Genomic DNA, 22452 nt, shown 5'->3' on the forward strand with positions numbered 1-22452 from the left:
GAATAATCACAAATAATAAAACAAGACCGGTCTTAATAATTTAAACATCTAAGATAACAAATATAAATGCTTTCCATTAAAAGGAGGTGGACTTGAGCATATTCTGTGCACAGAAGTGTATAGACAAGCTCTATAAGCAAATGACTCAATATAAATAAAAGTCAAACTAAATCAAGTGTAGCTGCTGGTGGAACCCGTATATTAGATGTTTCCAATAATCAGTCACTTAATAACAGACTTCCTTTAAACGTGACAATCCAACACAGGACAATAGTGAATGAGAGCCACTCCAACCGGAATCTTACGTGAGGTATAAGCAAGTAATGTCAGCAGGAAGAAATCCCGACATCTGCCACGCTGGCTTCTGGCTGCGGGGAAACCGGCACCTGCACTGGCGCCTGCTGTAACCTGTCCTGCTCGATCTGAATGCTCCACAGATCACCACCTCTACGTGCCTTTTGCGAGCACCGATGCGCGGCTCCTCTCCACTCTCCACTAATAATTCGACCAGCAGATGAATCTTGCAGCTGGTGTATGTGACGGGTCTAACTCCAGCAGGGGTCCAACCGTAAAGCTTCTGACGCGTTTCGCTCCTCCTACAGGGGCTTCATCAAAGAATAATTTCATGTAATCCAAGGATCCTTTTTATAAGAGTGATGTCAAATATCATTGGTGAATTTGGTAATGAATATGCAACACCTGTTACCACACCTGCTCAGCCACCTCCTAGTCCAACCTCCTTAATTAAGACTACAGAGAATCCTGTTAACCCAATATATAATGGGTATACACCTTATACAGAGAATCGTTTAAACTAGTAAATACAATCGGATATAAACTATAAATAAACTCATATACTCTCAAACATACAAATCTCAAGGCCCGCTTTGCACAAACTGATATGTATTAAAAAGTTTTACATAATAATTCAGAAGAAAAATAATACACTTTATCTATCCGCTATTTAAAAATGTAACAATTATATCTTCATAGTAAATCGAACCAGCAACCTCATCCTTCGTACTCTGTTGCGTTACCACGACTCTATCTTCTTTCCCGAGTTTTAGTGAGCTATGTCTTACCTATATTAAGTGTAATTCCTCATCAATTATACAGCCTCTACATCATACATTAATACATATAAATATATAAGAGAGTTTCTCCACAAAAAAACTCTCCCGAGGAATAACAAATTGTTAGGTACCAAATTCATCTCAATAGAGCAACATTTATTACAAAACACTGCATGAAGCCTATAACACTAATATATAGCCGAAACAGACTCCCCGCTATGTGAATAGAACCTCCAACCCAGCCTTTCACATTCAGGTTCCCTACCTATCCGCCGCTATCTAATTCCAATACCTAAATACTACTCCATAACCTGGGAATTGCTAGTTCAAAATAAACAGTCATTCTCCAATTTAAACTTGCAACCCTAATTGTCATTTCTAATAAATCTTTGCAATACTGTTATCTAATTTATTCACTAAATACACTGCACTACTACTATAGTGCTACCTTCAGGGTTATAAACGATGAACAACCCAACCACATGCTAATGAATGTTCAAACAACCAATCCAACCTACTTATTGTTTAGTAGTAACCCTTTAATTACTAATGACCCATCTCCAACCCACTTTGGTGCTCACTACTAGAGGGGATTGGAGAGAGTGACATTTCGAGGGAGGTAAATGAGTTACTGTCTCTCTACTCAGAGTTGGCAGAAGACTGAGGTAGGAGGTCTTGTTTGGGGGACATCTGTGTCCACAGGCAAAGCTTTACCAAGGCATAATTGCTCTTTTAACATTTGCTTTTTGCCTATTATGTCAGTTATATGACTATTTATGGCGTTCATTTTAGTGAGACTAAGCACTCTTTCTTTCCATAGGGAGATCTAGTGTATGTTAATTATGGAACTGTGGAAGACTTCCATTACCTAACAAGGAACTTGTCATTGAATTTAACTGGCACTGTTGCAATTGCCAGATATGGTAAAATATTCAGAGGTGATAAGGTCAGTAAATTAAAATAATAGAACACAGATCACTTCTTCAAAGATTCATAGAAGCATACATTTGATTTTGTCTTGTCTTGTGTTACTCTTTCAGGTGAAACACGGGGAGATATTTGGTTGTGCTGGAATGATTCTATACTCTGATCCAGCAGATTATGTGTCCGGCAGCCTAGACAGAGTATTCCCTGTTGATTGGTGGTTACCAGGCACGGGTGCTCAGAGAGGAACTCTTCTTCAAACTAATGGAGATCCACGCACCCCATTCTACCCATCTACCAGTAAGGAAAATATACAATTACTGATGCTTCGATCCAGTTATAGTAAACATTGCACTGTACAGTATATCACTAATCGAGGGTATACAATAGAGCTCTGTATAACCCTTTGGTTTTCTATATTCAGTGGGTCCAGGGTGTACCATGTGGGCCTTCCTGGCTCCAGGGGCCGTGGATTCCAATGTTTGTATCATAGATCTTGATCTGTCCACGTTCCAACAAAACAAACAGGAGCTGGAGGCAGAGTTGATTAAACAATTTATTTTGAAGTGTGCTACAAAAGTAGGGGTAAGAACAAAGCATCAAATATGATGGATGTTAATGCTTTAAACAGTAATAACTGATCCATTTTAAGAGAAATACAATCATCAGAACATACATTGACCTGTCAGTAGATTTTGTACTTTCCTGCTTTCCGAGGAGATAATGAATAGGTACCTAAAGAAACTGTTTTGTTACTTTGGGGTAGATGTATTAATCATCATAATGGGAGAAGTGGAATGTTTTATACGCTGATACCACGCCCCCATGTATAAATGCGGCGGTGGATGCCCAGTGACAAGGGTGCTATGCTATCTTTAGACAGCAAGCTGATAAGCAGGGCAATGTAAGACTGTTCCAACACCTGCAGCTATTGATGCCCTATCTCGTCAGCAGGTACACCGCTGTCCCTGGCTATGGTGGGTGCCAGCTCCAGGCTGCATGTGAGAATTTGCATGAGCAGCGAGATCTCGCACATGTGTACTGGAGATGGATGGGCAGGGAGGCACAGCGCATCAGCACTAAGCGAGGACTCGGTGCACTAATTGGGCTTCCCAGTCACTTTACGAACAAAACGACACCAAAAACACTCAAAAAACTCATGTCGGCCTTTTTTCACGTTGACCTTTTCATGGTGTCGACCTAATGCCTGTCGACCAATAGTGGTTGACCTAATGAGTGTTGACCTTAATAGGGTCGATCCAACAAACCCATTTCGTTAGTACATCTTGCCGATGAATCCGACGATCCGTGCCGCTATAATACATTTCCCCCTTTGTTTCAACTGTTCAAAAACAATCACTTTCCAAATGAAACTTCCGGGTTTATCAAGGGATAAGCAGGTCGATTTCTAAATGCCTTCATGCATTTTTTTTTTAGGTTCTGCATTTTACTTGGATGAAAGAGATATTGAACTGCCGAAGATCCCAGTGACCCCAATTGGCTACAATGATGCTGCCAAGTATCTGAGGTATCTATGTAGTTTTCTAATTATGCCAGGATTTTCAAGGGATGGGAAGCAGAGTAAAAAACAATGGTCCAATAAATACTTAACCAAAAGATTATTATTTTTTTATTGGACCACCATAATCCCAATGGGAACGTGACAAGTAATGAGACAAACGTGTTATTCTGTACTACTTACAGTACTGTGCAAAAGTTTTAGGCAGGTGTGGAAAAAATGCCGCAAAGTACAAATGCTTTCAAAAATAGAAGTGTTATTAGTTTATTTTTATCAATTAACAAAATGTAAAGTAAATGAACAGAAGAGAAATGTAAATCAAATCTATATTTGGTGTGACCACCCTTTGCCTTTAAAACAGCATCAATTCCCTCATTACATGATATGCAACTGTTCAGATTGTGAAAGAAATATTCCTAGGGACTCAATATTAGAAAGTAACCTTGGTTACAATATGCAAAATTATTGAGCCTTTTATTAAAATGCACTGAAAACCAGGGTCCCTGGGGGGAGTGGGTACTAATTACACACTCAGGGCTTGCTGGAGGGGCCCAGCAGGAGCCTTGGTCCACTCCCTTCTTCCCTCCTACCTACTGTATCAGCATACTGCGTCTCCCCAGCCCAGCACAGTCTCCTCTGTCTCTGCAGGGTCGGAGGGGAGCAATCACACTGATCCATCCCCCTCTGGATTTGCCCCAGGCTGAGGGGCTCATAGTGTCCCCCTGTTCTGTGGTCTAAGGGGGCTTGTGCACACCTCCCATGATTAGGTCATGCCCCCTGTTTTTTCCAGGCACGGCGCAGCTGACAGTACCACAATGCTAGTTGCAATACATTGATTCTGAGGAATGCATTACAAGGAATATTACTTATCACACAGAGACACACAAGTCAGAAGGACATATGCCAGAGGAACTCATCCAGACAATAATAATCAGTATTTTTTTATATATTTTTGTTATTTAATATTTCACTAGAAATAATTATGCTTACCCCCAGATGGGGACATCAAAACATTATTACAGTTTTTACAACACTCATTGAAGTGAGCCTAGAAGTGCACTATTTTTTTTACAAAATTGAAACTGGAAGGTGTGAATATTGAAACTGGAATATGTCCCAATGAGAATATACAGTAAGAAGATATCCAATCTTCCGCATATTGGGGGTAATTCCAAGTTGATTGCAGCAGGAATTTTGTTAGCAGTTGGGCAAAACCATGTGCACTGCAGGGGAGGCAGATATAACATGTGCAGAGAGAGTTAGATTTGGGTGGGTTATTTTATTTCTGTGCAGGGTAAATACTGGCTGCTTTATTTTTACACTGCAAATTAGATTTCAGTTTGAACACACCACACCCAAATCTAACTCTCTCTGCACATGTTATATCTGCCTCCCCTGCAGTGCACATGGTTTTGCCCAACTGCTAACAAAATGCCTGCTGCAATCAACTTGGAATTACCCCCATTGTGATCTATCTACATATCCCTTTGTCTCGATTAAAAATTTGCCAGGAAACATTCCCTTCTCAAACATCTCAATAACGCAGCGAGAGCTGTAGTGCCAGTCCATTGGAAGTCCCGGGCCCCCCCTCAAATATGGGAATGGTTTCAGCGGATAGAATTCTATAGATCAATGGAGGATACTTTTCACTCTGTCCTTGACTCACGTGCAGATTATGTTGCCACGTGGTTCTCTTGGATAGAGTTTAAGTCTACCTCTACCTACAAAGACCAGATCCCACTAGACTCAACATGATGCCGTTTGTCTGGGTATCACGCCTCGCTACGTGGAACCCGCGCTAATATTTAATAAAGACTGATTAGCTTGCCCATTTCTCCCTCTGTTTCTATTCCCACCCCCCCTCTAACCCCTGTCTTGTTTAGTGTGTAGATGTTGGATGTTTTATATTTTACAGTTACTTTAACCCATGTATTTCTACATTGTACGACTTGTTGTACTCTTGAAAATGTCCTAATTTTTTCTGTAAAACCAAAATAAAGAATATATAAAAAAAAAAATTTGCCAGGTATTATATTTATTATCTTTATTGTGTATTGTTTCTAGTAAGATGTCTGGGATGGAAGCACCAATCCAATGGCAAGGGACGTTGAACATCACATACAGGGTAGGACCAGGCCTTGCATCTCCATTTGAGAAAAGGTAATGAGATTTTAATGATTACTGATCTGACATCATACACCACTTTCAGACTTTTGGACCCTCCTTTTTCCTGGATTACTGAACATAGGTTGGATACAGGTATTAACTCTTATACCATTATCACACCAGATGTCTTCCAGTGACCCAGGTCTTCCATGTAACAGTGGATGCTTGGAGATGATGTCATCTTCAAGTACTACTGAGCCCACCAATCAGTTCCTTTTAAGCATGACTCAAGTCATCCCTTTCAAACCAGAGGCAACCAGGGTTGGACCCTGGAATAATCCTGATAGCGACTAGGGTCGAGACACCACCACTTAGGACCCAGATAGACCCTTTCACACTGAGCCAGGACCCAAGTCACCCTGGCTTTTCCCAGCACTATCCCAGACTTTTTTACTTAATGTGAAAGGGGTATAACTTAAGTATAATTAACTGTATCTCAAATAATGTCTGATAGAATGATTTGCAAAGTGCTTTAGTGGCCTATCTATCAATTAATATTTGTGGGGTACTTGCAAATATTAAGAATCCCCACAATGTATCATTGAGATATCTCTGATATCTGCCATGGCCTTTCCATTTCTGACCACATAGCAGCCCCTATAGTTTTCTATGAGGGCTGCTTTGTAGTTGAGTTTATCAAGCTGCAGAATGCAAAGCATTTCAGAGCTTGGCCCCGATCGCTAACACCATTCAAAGATGGCATTTGCCTATAGTAGGCCCATGGGCCACTTTAACAGTGATTTTCTCTGTGTCCCCCCTCACTGATGGACATGTGCACAATATGCCACAGACACTGAGCCATCACTCTTCATCCAGCTCTTTGCAGGGTGGGCTCTTCCCAGAGCCAGTCTCCTGACAAGAGCTTATTGGTAAATTCCCATAAAAATATTAATTTTTACAGTGCAAATTTATGCAAACAATAATTATCACATCTGCATTAAAAATGCAGATTGTGAAAACTATGCCGCTTTATATTGTATTTTTTAAGCATGCTAGCACTGTGTTTGGATTACATTATTAATATTACAGTTGTTTGTTTATGAAGTGCTAATACTGTATAATGCACAGCCCTATAAATTGAGATCATAATACCAACAAATTAGGTGCATTGACATGTACTGCATTACCTTATGTATTCCACTAACTTATCTATCAATGTTGCCTAGATGATGATTATATGGGAAGTAGGGCACAGAGCTGATCTAAAACGTACTGTAGCCATCTCTAACTGCTGTCTGCATGCCAGGGATACATTATTGTATTACTGAGTAACCAACTCTTTACTCATTCATGTATTTATTACAATACCTGTGGATCATTTACAGCAAAGGGTTTTAAAACATAAATATCAAAATGGTTTCATCGGACTTGGCTCATTAAGATATATTACAATAAGACGCCTCCTGCTGCCAGGGCCGGTGCTAGGTTTCTAGGCGCCATAGGCAAACCTTCACTCTACTGCTTCCTGCTTACCCTAGTCCATGAGCTATAGTTACACATCCCATATTCCCTCCCCCCTCCCCACACACACACACACACACACACGCCAACATAAAACAGTATTTCTCATGCTCCTTCTGCACGACTAGGGATGGGGACACACTTTGCACAAAGAGACTGACTACCAGCAGAATTACAAACAGTGGTGCCACCACACTGTCAATGATTAATCACAAGAAACAATGGCCCTCATTCCGAGTTGTTCGCTCGCTAGCTGCTTTTAGTAGCCGTGCAAACGCTAAGCCGCCGCCCTCTGGGAGTGTATTTTAGCTAAGCGGAAGTGCGAATGAAAGGATCGCAGCGCTGCTACAAAAAAAGATTGTGCAGTTTCTGAGCAGCTCCAGACCTACTCCTAGCTTGCGATCACTTCAGACTGTTTAGTTCCTGTTTTGATGTCACGAACACGCCCTGCGTTCGGCCAGCCATGCCTGCGTTTCAAGGCACGCCTGCGTTTGTATCTGACACATCTGCGTTTTTCCACACACTCCCCGAAAACGGTCAGTTACCTCCCAAAAACACCCACTTCCTGTCAATTACTCTGTGGCCAGCAGTGCGACTGAAAAGCGTCGCTAGACCCTGTGGGAAATGATAAAGCTAACTATTTATCTTATTACATTCACTATAAAATGGGTAAGAGACTCAGTACGCAATTGGCGTATGGGGTACCGTAAGGGTACGCACTTAGCGTAGCAGACGCTTAGCCGTGGTCGAGACGCACATGCGACACGCTCGCTCACAACTTAACGCGTGGTGTCGAGCACGCTATAGGCGGCTGACTACCGTAATGCTACGCTACTAGCGTAGCGTACGCTCGTGACCACGAGGAGAACACGAGCGGCGCAGACGCTCACGGGATGACACTCAGTAAACCTTGTATGCAACACAGTGAAAGATTGAGTTTGTACTGTAAACCTTGGTTTTGTAATGTGAGCACAATGCAATGCTAATTAACCTCTATTGTATGAAAGCCTCTTGAGCGATTGAGACACTCTGAATACTCTCAGCAATGTAATAAACACACAATACCTTGCTAAGGTTCCAACACCTTTACTAACAATATCTAGCTATGTAAAAAAGAAATAAACAGTTAACAGTTCATACACTACAGGCTAACATCAAAATCTAAGCAGAATAAACAGCACATAAATATACAATAGCGGCACAATCTTATACAATAACAGAGAGAGAGAGAATATGGCAAATACAGTCAGAGATTTAGAATGGTCACAGAGAATAACTTACACACACTGGGGAATGATCACTGCGCAGTCCTGGTACCAGCTCCGAGTTAGTCAAGGTGAAAACCGTTTCTGGAGAGAAGACTGAGCTGGCCAGGCTGGCTGTCCTTATATACACTGCGTACAGTATACTACAAAGGGACCTACAATCTCATTGTTCATTGGACACAGGAATGTCTCCTCGCATCATAACAAAAGGTCATAGGTTAGTTTGAACAGGTGGGCTGTGACTATATCAAACTGCTCAGGTGGGAGGGAATCTGAGAATTCCCGCCGCATGGATAATGAACCGCAAATATAGTAAATGTCCAGAAACTACTAATAGACATAACTATACGCAGGAGCGATTAATCTTTACCTAACCAGCACCGTATTGTTCCTAATAAAATGTTCTTTAGTTAGGTACCAGACACCACTGTTCAAACCCTGTCTGACCCTTCGTACCATACAAAGAGGAATTCCTCTGTCCAGCGACCAGTTACGTTAAACAAACTTACAGTCATTATTAAGGGGTACATTATCTATAAAACATACTATTTGGTTTTATTATTTAACGATTGAGTCGCCCGCTAGACGCACACAAACTCTACCGTAAATGCACATACCACGCACTCAAGCGCACGGCCGTGGAGGCGCCGTCATGCAGCTGCGAATATGCGCACGCACGGGAGAGAATGTGCACGTGCAGCGGGCAAGCACATGAGGTGAATATATGGCAACGTGTAGCATGATATTTTTCCGACTTTGACAGTCCACCCTTTGGCAGTCATCAATAACTGCCACTTCCTAAAACAGTTCAAAAAGAAAAATATATGTCATAATGTTAATACAATTTTATGATTGGGTAAAGGGAGGAGAGGAGCAGGTGGGAAAAAGGTATGACCTAGTGAGATAGTAGAAGCATGTGTGTATGAATCCATGTTTGAGGGGTCATGTATCATCGTGCCGTACGTGTTTTAAATCAAGCTTCGAGGTATTGCGAAGTATACATTTGAATTCCTTCTTATCCCGTATTACGGGTCTGTGGATGGGCTGTCAAACTTTACCGAGCTCTTTTCGGCTTTTGGTTGCAACAAATGGGGGAGCACATTTAGTTGATGATACATGAATGGGGGGATATGTGAGTGCTGATATCTGTATCTATATTCCCTATCGACTATGTGTGCTATTACCTGAAGGTTGTAGAGGTGAAGATAAGAAGCAATTATTATAAATGCAGTTGTAAACTATGTGAGTTTAATATGCATTTGATGATTGAGGTCTTGTCTGAAGTCTTGTCTTGATGTACATGTTGTCTGATGTCTCTCGGTGCTTTTGCTATAAATAATGAGCAAAAGTTGTTCCATTGTCCATAAAGTTACAGTCTCTAAAGTGCTGGGCAATCGTAAAAGTTAAAGTCACTAGGGAAATTGGGGGCTTGTAGCATAGTTCATCAATGGTCTGTATAAAAGAGGTTGTCAAATTCTTCTTCCAAGCGGATGTCTTTGTACCTTGGAGGAAAACAAAGGAGAAACGGGTGAAAGAGATGGACCGTGGAATCACATTTTCATCACAACATTGTCTCTATCGTTGGGTCATAAATCAAATTAGTTGTTGTTAGTACAGTGTCCTCGCTCCTTAGACTCATCACCCTGGTATTACTTTTACGCTTCACTAAAACCTGAACGCATCTAAATATCAGGCCAACCAATATGACGACTCCCAGAATACACAAAAGAAATTTCCCTACATCCATAATAATACCTTGGGCCCATTCTCCTAAGCCCGAGAACCAATTTCGTGGGTTCAACCATGACACCCAACTGGTCAGCTCATTACCCACAGCAGCGAGTGTGAGATTGTGTTTCCTTCGAAACTCCCACTTTAATTGTAAAATGTCATCCATCTTTTGGTCTATGACCTTGGCTGGGTCCTCCGTGCTGTTTGTAATGTACGTGCAGCACTTTATTCCATATTGGGTTGCTAGGGTAACACAATACCCGCCTGTCACAGCTGTGAGGTAATTAAGAATCATCCTATGCTGAACCAGTTCTGTTTTGTAGGCCTGTAACTCTTTCCAAGTGTACCTGAATGTGTTGTCATACATTTCGGTGATATTGTCTAATAAATTTGCAAGCGCAGATATATATTTATAATTTATCACTCCTCTGGCGGTACGAGTGATATCTAACGCGAGTAGGAATTGAATCCCGGTGGATTCATGGATCAGATCAGAGGCTGAATGCTCTGTCCTCTCTATAAGGTGCCGTTTAACGACGTGCTCGTAATGAGTGTGAGTATAAGGAGCTTGGGCACTGCGGTGAATATCTTTCATTTTGTTATGGGTTACAGTCATTACTTCAGGCAGTACTTTTCCAATATAACACAGTCCCTCTGAGTTTGGGGCAAGCAATTTATACGCCTTCCTCCCGCATATGAAATATGCATCATCGGGGAGAACATATGGGACGGAGTATGACATTATCATGTTACAAATTTTCCATGTGAAATCTCCTAATTCTCCCATCTGTTTAGTACACGTATCAGGTTGTACGATATGTGCACAGTATCCTGGTGATACTTCTCCAACTCGCATGGTCCTACTTCCTAGAGTGTACCTATACCGGAAATATTTTCCATGGTCGGCTATCTGGCGTATAAGTTCTGTGTCTATGGGCATTCTGTCGGGTCTGTATGAAAAGGTCATGGTTTGATTACTCCATGACACTTCCCAATTTCCCGGCTTTCGGGGATTGGAAATGTTAAAGCACACTAAGGACCTATCCACATGATATTGGTGGAGCTTCAAACTAGGAGGACTAGAGATATTAAACCTCTTGTCCACCGGCCTCCCACCACTTAGCTCAAGTACCTCTCCTACAGTTAAAGGGAATGGTACTAGTCCTGATTTGCTATGACCTTGAGGTACTTGAGAGCATACCCAACAGTCTGTCTGATTTAACACTTTACCCACTAAGGAGTGATAGTCACTCAATGGATGCCGGTCCATGTGAACATTAAAACTGGACTGACATTTCTTTATGCACCCATCCTCAACTATATTGTCACAATGCCTACAGATGCAGTTCTCTTCAGCTAACAATCCTTCACAATTCCTTCTATTGTCAATGCTACCAGATCGTTTTCTGATACTCGCCTTTATTCGGAGATTATGTTGCTCTTGGAAAACTACGCCTCCATCCTGGTCATCAGAACCCATTCCCGATCCTTTCTCGACCTCCATGGTACTCTCACCGAAACAGACTGCTCTGGTCAACAACAGGGTCAACAGGAAAATCCGGATCACAGTCTCTTGGGGCAAGTCCATCTTAGAGGAGTAAAAGGAGAAAAATAAGAAAAGGGGAAAGGAAATAGGAGGGTGGTGGGAACTGGAGAAAATAACTAATGGGAAAAAGAAATCTGGCTCGACAAGCTTCCGGTCTTATTATTCTCAGCGCTCAGGTGTCGTCTCAATCCTCCCTGAACAGACACTCTAGTGATACAACCTCTACCGTCTGTTCTTTATCACGGGACCTCTCTGGGTCAGTGACCTTTTTACAATGAGACGAATGGACCCAAGTCTCTCTCTCGGCAACCTTCAATGCTGTTGTGCTGGTCAATAAGACTTGATATGGTCCTTCCCATCTGTCAATAAGGCAACCTGAGCGTATAAAATTCCGTATCATTACATAATCCCCAGGTTCAATGTCATGACAATTACTGTCTGGCAGATCAGGAATCACCAACTTTAGATTATCATTCTGATTCCTCAATTGCTTACTCATCTTAACCAAATACTTTACGGTTACTTAATTGTTACATTTTAAATCATCCTGGGGGTTAATCATAACATGGGGTTGTCGACCAAACAGAATTTCAAAAGGAGACAGACTAAGAGGGGACCTGGGAGTGGTTCTGATGCTGTATAATACAATTGGCAAAGCTTCGGGCCATAACAGTCCTGTTTCAGTCATTACCTTGCTCAATTTATTTTTAATAGTGCTGTTTACTCTTTCCACCTTCGCACTCGCCTGGGGGCGATACGGAGTGTGCAGCTTACTATTAATTCCCATCAACTTACACATTGTTTGAAAGACTTCACCTGTAAAATGGGTACCCCTATCACTTTCAATGATTCTAGGGATACCATACCTGTACACACAAATTCCTGCACAATTTTCTTTGCAGTAAATACAGCGGTATTTGTGGCCGCGGGAAATGCTTCAACCCAATTTGAGAACACATCAATACAGACCAATACATATTTTATATTTCTACAAGGTGGCAATTGTATGAAATCAATTTGTATTACCTGAAAAGGGCCATCTGTCGGAGGGATATGGGATGGCTCTGTCGGTATTGCCTTTCCGATATTCTTCCTCAAGCAGGTGAGACATGTCACCGCTCTTTTACCCGCATGGGAAGAAAATCCTGGGGCGCACCAATAAGCTCTTACCAACTTACACATTCCTTCTTTGCCTAGATGAGTCAGCCCATGTGCCGCCTCCGCTAGACTTGGAAGGTATGCTCGGGGTGCCACTGGCTTACCCTGTCCATCTGTCCAGAGTCCTGAGGACTCCTGGCCATATCCTTTTGACCTCCAAACTGCCTTTTCTTGTGGGGAACACAAATTTTGCATTTCACACAATTTCTGTGTGTTTACAGTATTAAATACCATCAGTTGTGTACTGTCTGTTCGTATGGGGTCACTAGCTGCTGATTTAGCAGCTTCGTCTGCTCGGCTGTTACCAAGTGATACCGGGTCTTGGCTATATGTGTGAGCTTTACACTTGATAACAGCCACTCTGTCGGGTTCCTGTATCGCTGTTAGAAGTCTTTTGATGTGGGCTGCATGCGCTACGGGTGTGCCAGCTGCCGTCATGAAATTTCTGAGGCGCCATAGGGCCCCGAAATCATGGACTACTCCGAAGGCGTACTAGAATCTGTGTAAATATTGGCTGATTTGCCCTTAGCCAATTCACATGCTCTGGTTAGGGCAACCAGTTCAGCAACTTGTGCTGAGTGTGGTGGGCCTAGCGGTTCCGCTTCTATGGTACCTTGGTCATCTACGACTGCGTATCCAGTACACAAGTCTCCCGAGTCCGTCTGTCTGTGACAACTACCGTCAGTGTAGAAAGTAAAATCTACATCTTCCAGTGGGTTGTCACTGATGTCAGGCCTTGCCGTGAAATTTTGGGTCAAATATTCCATACAATCATGCGTGTCATCCCCTGTATTAAATCCTCCTTCACCATCACTCTCATCCTCCACCCTTTGTGCCTGTCCAGGCACACCTGGGAGATACGTTGCAGGATTTAATGCACTGCATCTCCTTATGGTGATGTTTATGGGGGCCATCAATGCGAATTCCCATCTTGTAAACCGCGCTGATGAGACGTGTCTGGTTTGGGCCGAATTCAGTAAGGCTGACACTGCATGTGGTGTATGAATTGTGAGGTTGTGTCCTAGCACTACATCTTCGCTCTTTGTGACTAGCAATGCTATTGCTGCAACGCTTCGCAAGCATGTGGGGAGGGATCGCGCTACCGTATCTAGCTGAGCGCTATAGTAGGCTACCGGCCTGCTGGCATCACCATGCTTCTGGGTTAAGACACCTGCTGCGCACCCAGCACTCTCTGTTCCGTACAGCTCAAAGGGTTTCCCATAGTCAGGCATACCTGATGCTGGTGCCTGCGTTAGGCGCTGTTTAAGTCTCTCAAATGCCATCTCAGATTCGTCTGTGTGCGAAATCCGATCAGGTTTGTTTGAGGAGACCATCTCCTGCAAAGGTAGGGCTAGTATGGAAAAAATAAGAATTTACTTACCGATAATTCTATTTCTCATAGTCCGTAGTGGATGCTGGGGACTCCGTAAGGACCATGGGGAATAGCGGCTCCGCAGGAGACTGGGCACATCTAAAGAAAGCTTTAGGACTATCTGGTGTGCACTTGCTCCTCCCCCTATGACCCTCCTCCAAGCCTCAGTTAGGATACTGTGCCCGGACGAGCGTACACAATAAGGAAGGATTTTGAATCCCGGGTAAGACTCATACCAGCCACACCAATCACACCGTATAACCTGTGATCTGAACCCAGTTAACAGCATGATAACAGAGGAGCCTCTGAAAGATGGCTCACAACAATAATAACCCGATTTTTGTAACAATAACTATGTACAAGTATTGCAGACAATCCGCACTTGGGATGGGCGCCCAGCATCCACTACGGACTATGAGAAATAGAATTATCGGTAAGTAAATTCTTATTTTCTCTAACGTCCTAAGTGGATGCTGGGGACTCCGTAAGGACCATGGGGATTATACCAAAGCTCCCAAACGGGCGGGAGAGTGCGGATGACTCTGCAGCACCAAATGAGAGAACTCCAGGTCCTCCTCAGCCAGGATATCAATTTTGTAGAATTTTACAAACGTATTTGCTCCTGACCAAGTAGCTGCTCGGCAAAGTTGTAAAGCCGAGACCCCTCGGGCAGCCGCCCAAGATGAGCCCACCTTCCTTGTGGAGTGGGCATTTACAGATTTTTGGCTGTGGCAGGCCTGCCACAGAATGTGCAAGCTGAATTGTACTACAAATCCAACGAGCAATAGTCTGCTTAGAAGCAGGAGCACCCAGCTTGTTGGGTGCACACAGGATAAACAGCGAGTCAGATTTCCTGACTCCAGCCGTCCTGGAAACATATATTTTCAGGGCACTGACAACGTCTAGCAACTTGGAGGCCTCCAAGTCCCTAGTAGCCGCAGGCACCACCAATAGGTTGGTTCAGGTGAGACGCTGAAACCACCTTGGGGAGAAACTGAGGACGAGTCCTCAATTCCGCCCTGTCCGAATGGAAAATCAGATAAGGGCTTTTTCAGGATAAAGCCGCCAATTCTGACACGCGCCTGGCCCAGGCCAGGGCCAACAGCATGACCACTTTCCATGTGAGATATTTTAACTCCACAGATTTAAGTGGTTCAAACCAATGTGACTTTTGGAACCCAAAACTACATTGAGATCCCAAAGTGCCACTGGAGGCACAAAAGGAGGCTGTATATGCAGTACCCCTTTTACAAACGTCTGAACTTCAGGGACTGAAGCTAGTTCTTTTTGGAAAAAAATTGACAGGGCCGAAATTTGAACCTTAATGGACCCCAATTTCAGGCCCATAGACTCTCCTGTTTGCAGGAAATGTAGGAATCGACCCAGTTGAATTTTCTCCGTCGGGCCTTACTGGCCTCGCACCACGCAACATATTTTCGCCAATTGCGGTGATAATGTTTTTGCGGTTACATCCTTCCTGGCTTTGATCAGGATAGGGATGACTTCATCCGGAATGCCTTTTTTCCTTCAGGATCCGGCGTTCAACCGCCATGCCGTCAAACGCAGCCGCGGTAAGTCTTGGAACAGACAGGGTCCTTGCTGGAGCAGGTCCCTTCTTAGAGGTAGAGGCCACGGATCCTCCGTGAGCATCTCTTGAAGTTCCGGTTACCAAGTCCTTCTTGGCCAATCCGGAACCACGAATATAGTGCTTACTCCTCTCCATCTTATCAATCTCAGTACCTTGGGTATGAGAGGCAGAGGAGGGAACACATACCCTGACTGGTACACCCACGGTGTTACCAGAGCGTCTACAGCTTATTGCCTGAGGGTCCCTGGACCTGGCGCAATACCTGTCGAGTTTTTAATCATGTGGAAGACTTCTGGGTGAAGTCCCCACTCTCCCGGGTGGAGGTCGTGCTGAGGAAGTCTGCTTCCCAGTTGTCCACTCCCGGAATGAATACTGCTGACAGTGCTATCACATGATTTTCCGCCCAGCGAAGAATCCTTGCAGCTTCTGCCATTGCCCTCCTGCTTCTTGTGCCACCCTGTCTGTTTACGTGGGTGACTGCCGTGATGTTGTCCGACTGGATCAACACCGGCTGACCTTGAAGCAGAGGTCTTGCTAAGCTTAGAGCATTGTAAATGTCCCTTAGCTTCAGGATATTTATGTGAAGTGATGTCTCCAGGCTTGACCATAAGCCCTGGATATTCCTTCCCTGTGTGACTGCTCCCCAGCCTCGCAGGCTGGCATCCGTGGTCACCAGGACCCAGTCCTGAATGCCTAATCTGCGGCCCTCTAGAAGATGAGCACTCTGCAACCACCACAGGAGGGACACCCTTGTCCTTGGTGACAGGGTTATCCGCTGATGCATCTGAAGATGCGATCCGGACCATTTGTCCAGCAGGTCCCACTGGAAAGTTCTTGCGTGGAATCTGCCGAATGGGATTGCTTCGTAGGAAGCCACCATTTTACCCAGAACCCTTGTGCATTGATGCACTGAGACTTGGCTTGGTTTTAGGAGGTTCCTGACTAGCTCGGATAACTCCCTGGCTTTCTCCTCCGGGAGAAACACCTTTTTCTGGACTGTGTCCAGGATCATCCCTAGGAACAGAAGACACGTCGTCGGAACCAGGTGCGATTTTGGTATATTGAGAATCCAATCGTGCTGCCGCAACACTACCTGAGATAGTGCTACACCGACCTCCAACTGTTCCCTGGATCTTACCCTTATCAGGGAATTGTCCAAGGAAGGGATAACTAAAATTCACTTCCTTCGAAGGAATATCATCATTTCGGCCATTACCTTGGTAAAGACCCGGGGTGCCGTGTTCCATACGGCAGCATCTGAACTGATAGTGACAGTTCTGTACCATAAACCTGAGGTACCCTTGGTGAGAAGGGTAAATTTTGACATGAAGGTAAGCATCCTTGATGTCCCGAGACAACATGTAGTCCCCTTCTTCCAGGTTCGCAATCACTGCTCTGAGTGACTCAATCTTGAATTTGAACCTCTGTACGTAAGTGTTCAAAGATTTTAGATTTAGAATCGGTCTCACCGAGCCGTCCGGCTTCGGTACCACAACAGTGTGGAATAATACCCCGTTCCCTGTTGCAGGAGGGGTATCTTGATTATCACCTGCTGGGAATACAGCTTGTGAATGGCTTCCAAAACTGTCTCCCTGTCAGAAGGAGACATCGGAAAAGCCGACTTTAGGAAACGGCGAGGGGGAGACGTCTCGAATTCTAATTTGTACCCCTGAGATATCACCTGAAGGATCCAGGGGTCTACTTGCGAGTGAGCCCACTGCGCGCTGAAATTCATTGAGACGGGCCCCCCACCGTGCCTGATTCTGCTTGTAAAGCCCCAGCGTATACTGAGGGCTTGGCAGAGGCGGGAGAGGGTTTCTGTTCCTGGGAACTGGCTGATTTCTGCAGCCTTTTTCCTCTCCCTCTGTCACGGGGCAGAAATGAGGAACCTTTTGCCCGCTTGTCCACGAAAAGACTGCGCCTGATAATACGGCGTCTTCTCATGTTGAGAGGCGACCTGGGGTACAAACGTGGAATTCCCAGCTGTTGCCGTGGCCACCAGGTCTGAAAGACCGACCCCAAATAACTCCTCCCTTAATAAAGCAATACTTCCAAATGCCGTTTGGAATACGCATCACCTGACCACTGACGTGTCCATAACCCTCTACTGGTAGAAATGGACAACGCGCTTAGACTTGATGCCAGTCGGCAAATTTTCCGCTGTGCATCACGCATATATAAAAATGCATCTTTTAAATGCTCTATAGGCAAAAATATACTGTCCCTATCTAGGGTATCAATATTTTCAGTCAGGGAATCCGACCACGCCAACCCAGCACTGCACATCCAGGCTGAGGCGATTTGCTGGTCGCAGTATAACACCAGTATGTGTGTAAATACCTTTTAGGATACCCTCCTGCTTTCTATCAGCAGGATCCTTAAGGGCGGCCATCTCAGGCGAAGGTAGAGCCCTTACAAGCGTGTGAGCGCTTTATCCCCCCTAGGGGGTGTTTCCCAATGCACCCTAACCTCTGGCGGGAAAGGATATAATGCCAATAACATTTTAGAAATTATCCGTTGTTATCGGGGGAAACCCACGCATCATCACACACCTCATTTAATTTCTCAGATTCAGGAAAACTACAGGTAGTTTTTCCTCACCGAACATAATACCCCTTTTTTGGTGGTACTCGTATTATCAGAAATGTGTAAAACATTTTTCATTGCCTCAATCATGTAACGTGTGGCCCTACTGGAAGTCACATTCGTCTCTTCACCGTCGACACTGGAGTCAGTATCCGTGTCGGCGTCTATATCTGCCATCTGAGGTAACGGGCGCTTTAGAGCCCCTGACGGCCTATGAGACGTCTGGACAGGCACAAGCTGAGTAGCCGGCTGTCTCATGTCAACCACTGTCTTTTATACAGAGCTGACACTGTCACGTAATTCCTTCCAACAGTTCATCCACTCAGGTGTCGACCCCCTAGGGGGTGACATCACTATTACAGGCAATCTGCTCCGTCTCCACATCATTTTTCTCCTCATACATGTCGACACAAAAGTACCGACATACAGCACACACACAGGGAATGCTCTGATAGAGGACAGGACCCCACTAGCCCTTTGGGGGAGACAGAGGGAGAGTTTGCCAGCACACACCAGAGCGCTATATATATACAGGGATAACCTTATATAAGTGTTTTTCCCCTTATAGCTGCTGTATAGTTAATACTGTGCCTAATTAGTGCCCCCCTCTCTTTTTTTTAACCCTTTCTGTAGTGTAGTGACTGCAGGGGAGAGACAGAGAGCTTCCCTCCAACGGAGCTGTGAGGGAAAATGGCGCCAGTGTGCTGAGGAGATAGGCTCCGCCCCTTTTTCGCAGACTTTTCTCCTGCTTTTTTATGGATTCTGGCAGGGGTTAAATGCATCCATATAGCCCAGGAGCTATATGTGATGCATTTTTTTTGCCATCCAAGGTGTTTTTATTGCGTCTCAGGGCGCCCCCCCCCCAGCGCCCTGCACCCTCAGTGACCGAAGTGTGAAGTGTGCTGAGAGCAATGGCGCACAGCTGCAGTGCTGTGCGCTACCTTGTTGAAGACAGGACGTCTTCTGCCGCCGATTTTCCGGACCTCTTCTGCCTTCTGGCTCTGTAAGGGGGCCGGCGGCGCGGCTCTGGGACCCATCCAAGCTGGGCCTGTGATCGTCCCTCTGGAGCTAATGTCCAGTAGCCTAAGAAGCCCAATCCACTCTGCACGCAGGTGAGTTCGCTTCTTCTCCCCTTAGTCCCTCGATGCAGTGAGCCTGTTGCCAGCAGGTATCACTGAAAATAAAAAACCTAATCTAAAACTTTCACTAAGAAGCTCAGGAGAGCCCCTAGTGTGCACCCTTCTCGTTCGGGCACAGAGATCTAACTGAGGCTTGGAGGAGGGTCATAGGGGGAGGAGCCAGTGCACACCAGATAGTCCTAAAGCTTTCTTTAGATGTGCCCAGTCTCCTGCGGAGCCGCTATTCCCCATGGGCCTTACGGAGTCCCCAGCATCCACTTAGGACGTTAGAGAAACCTGGGATCCAGTTACGGCAATACCCACACATTCCTAAAAATGTTCTAATCTGTTGCTGGGTTTGTGGCAGGGTCATGTCACGAATTGCTTGAATTCTATCAGCGGTAAGGTGTCTCAGTCCTTGTGTTAGACAGTGTCCCAAATACTTCACACGGGTTTGGCATAATTGTAACTTGTCCTTGGAAACCTTGTGTCCTGTGTCTGAAAGATGAAACAGGAGTTGTTTCGTATCTCTCAGGGACGCTTCCAGTGAATCTGAACACAGCAGTAAATCATCCACATACTGTATCAATATTGATCCACTCTCTGGTTGGAAAGACTGTAAACAATCATGCAGGGCCTGTGAGAAAATACTTGGACTATCTATGAAACCTTGTGGTAATCGAGTCCAAGTGTACTGAACTCCTCTGTATGTGAATGCGAATAAGTATTGACTGTCAGGGTGCAGAGGTACCGAGAAGAAAGCAGAGCAGAGGTCAATCACAGTGAAAAATTTGGCAGTGGGAGGGATTTGCATAAGGATGACAGCTGGATTTGGCACTACGGGGAATTGACTCTCAACTATTTTGTTGATCCCTCTTAGATCCTGCACTAATCTGCAACCCCTCCCCCCACTCTTTTTAACAGGGAAGATGGGACTATTGGCAGTGCTGGACGTTCTTACCAGAATGTCCTGTTGTAGCAAGCGCTCTATTACAGGGTAAACTCCTAACTCCACCTCTGGCTTCAGAGGGTACTGTGGGATTTTTGGAGCTATCCTACCATCTTTTACTTGTACAACTACTGGGGCTACGTTTGCCATCAATCCAGTGTCTTGTCCATCCTTGGTCCAAAGTGATTCCGGTATCTGGGAAATAATTTCCTCTACCTTGGACGGACACCTATTTACAACAACAGTGTGTGACATTAATCTTGTTGGGGAGTCTAGCATATCCTGCGCTTCCTAAACGTGGTTTTCGGGTATGTCCAAGAACACACCTTCAGGAGTACAGTATATGACGCATCCCATTTTGCACAGTAAATCTCTCCCTAGGAGATTAGTCGGAGCCGATGCAGCCAGCAGAAAAGAATGCTTGGTATGCAAAGGCCCTATCGTAATCTCTGCAGGTTTGCTTAAAGGGTAGTGCTGTACTACTCCTGTTACTCCCATGGCTGGAATTGTTTTACCAGTGGTTCTCATGCCCACGGGCGAATTTATCACTGACTTGGCAGCCCCCGTATCTACAAGGAAATTTAGAGATTTACCAGCTACATCAATTGTGACCTCGGGTTCACTTCCAAGGCTCGCAATTAATTTTACTGGCTGCAGATTACAGGTGTGGCCCCGCCCCTATGGTGCGTGGTGACCTCCCTGCATTGCGCTGGCAGCTATTACCTGTGAAGGGGGTAAATGGGAACTATCAGTGACTTGCCAGTCTCTTTTTGGGGGATACCTTTTTGTTTCCCCTGCGTGTGGCTCATAACTCCGTCTCTGCGGTCCTTGATCCCAATTTCGTGTGTCATGTCGTTGTATAGGGGGTTGATATGATTTTTGTGCATTTTTCGATCTACAGTCTCGTGCAAAATGTCCCTCTTTATGACAGTAATAACAAGTTACCACATTTGACTTACCCACAGGGGTCGGAGATTTATACTGAGGTGGCCTTGTGGTCAGGGCCTGTATACTTACGGCCATTAACTTATCACTTTGTGACTCCCTGTGTCTGGTGATATTCCGATCATGATCAATAGCGGCCTCTCTCAAAGTAGCCACCGACAGACCTCGCCAACATGGTTGGGTGGTCTGTACCCTCGTCCTCAATACTTCCTTTAAACCATCCATTAACACAGATACTGCTACTTCTCTATGATTCACATTTGTCTTAATGTCTTCTATGCCTGTATACTTAGCCATATCCTGTAGTGCCCGATGAAAATAATCAGCAGCTGTTTCTCCCTCTTTTTGTTTGATGGAGAAAATTTTGTTCCATTTTGCAATAGCTGGAAAATACTCTTTTAACTGTAAATTTATTCTCTTTACATTATCTTGGTTGTACACGTCCGTAAGGGGTACCTCTTCATCTAATTTACAGTCAGCTATAAATCTCGCTGAGTCGACATTGGAGGGTAAACAAGCAATATCTGCCAGTCTTTGTTATTGGGCTCCACAGTATTTCCTAGCTCTCTAATGTATTTCTGGCTTGCAACTAGATCTTTCCTAGGATCAGGGAATTCAGACACCATTGATCTTAATTCCATTCGGGAAAAGGGGCAGTGCATGGCGATGTGTCTGAGAGGAGTGACTCCTGAAGTGTCAGTTTTCCCATTTGGCACTGCAATTACCCTAACGGGATTAAGTTCAATAACATCATTCTGAGTAGATTCTACAACGTGGTGAAATGGTTTCAGCATAGTGTATGGTGCCGTACTTACCAGTTGATACGACCTCACCTGTCCCTCCACTAGGGGCCTTTGATACTGCTCTTACTGGTTGGGACGTGACCACTGTTGTTTCTGCTATGGTGGCTGCTAGAGAGAGTGCCGATATTGTTGTTGGCTCATCCTCTTGGTCACAATCCTGGGGAAAGTTTAAAACAGGGTACAGCTTGCACGGGTTAATATTAGCATCAACAATCTTGGTTACATTATTCTTAACATTTATACAGTTA

General features: G+C 44.6%; 1 protein-coding gene across 2 annotated transcripts in view; it reads left to right on the top strand.

Moving 5' to 3' along the window:
• The window catches only part of LOC134980847 (putative N-acetylated-alpha-linked acidic dipeptidase), a 466241-nt gene that overhangs the window by 50929 nt on the left and 392860 nt on the right, over positions 1-22452 (top strand). For both annotated transcript variants that reach the window (XM_063947838.1, XM_063947839.1), the window contains exons 4-7: positions 1894-2019; positions 2114-2297; positions 3435-3525; positions 5581-5676. In XM_063947838.1, coding sequence (XP_063803908.1) covers positions 1894-2019; positions 2114-2297; positions 3435-3525; positions 5581-5676 — 497 coding nt within the window. The remainder of the gene's footprint in view (positions 1-1893; positions 2020-2113; positions 2298-3434; positions 3526-5580; positions 5677-22452) is intronic.

Source organism: Pseudophryne corroboree, chromosome 12 (assembly GCF_028390025.1).
Source record: "Pseudophryne corroboree isolate aPseCor3 chromosome 12, aPseCor3.hap2, whole genome shotgun sequence".
NCBI classification, from domain to species: Eukaryota; Metazoa; Chordata; class Amphibia; order Anura; family Myobatrachidae; genus Pseudophryne; species Pseudophryne corroboree.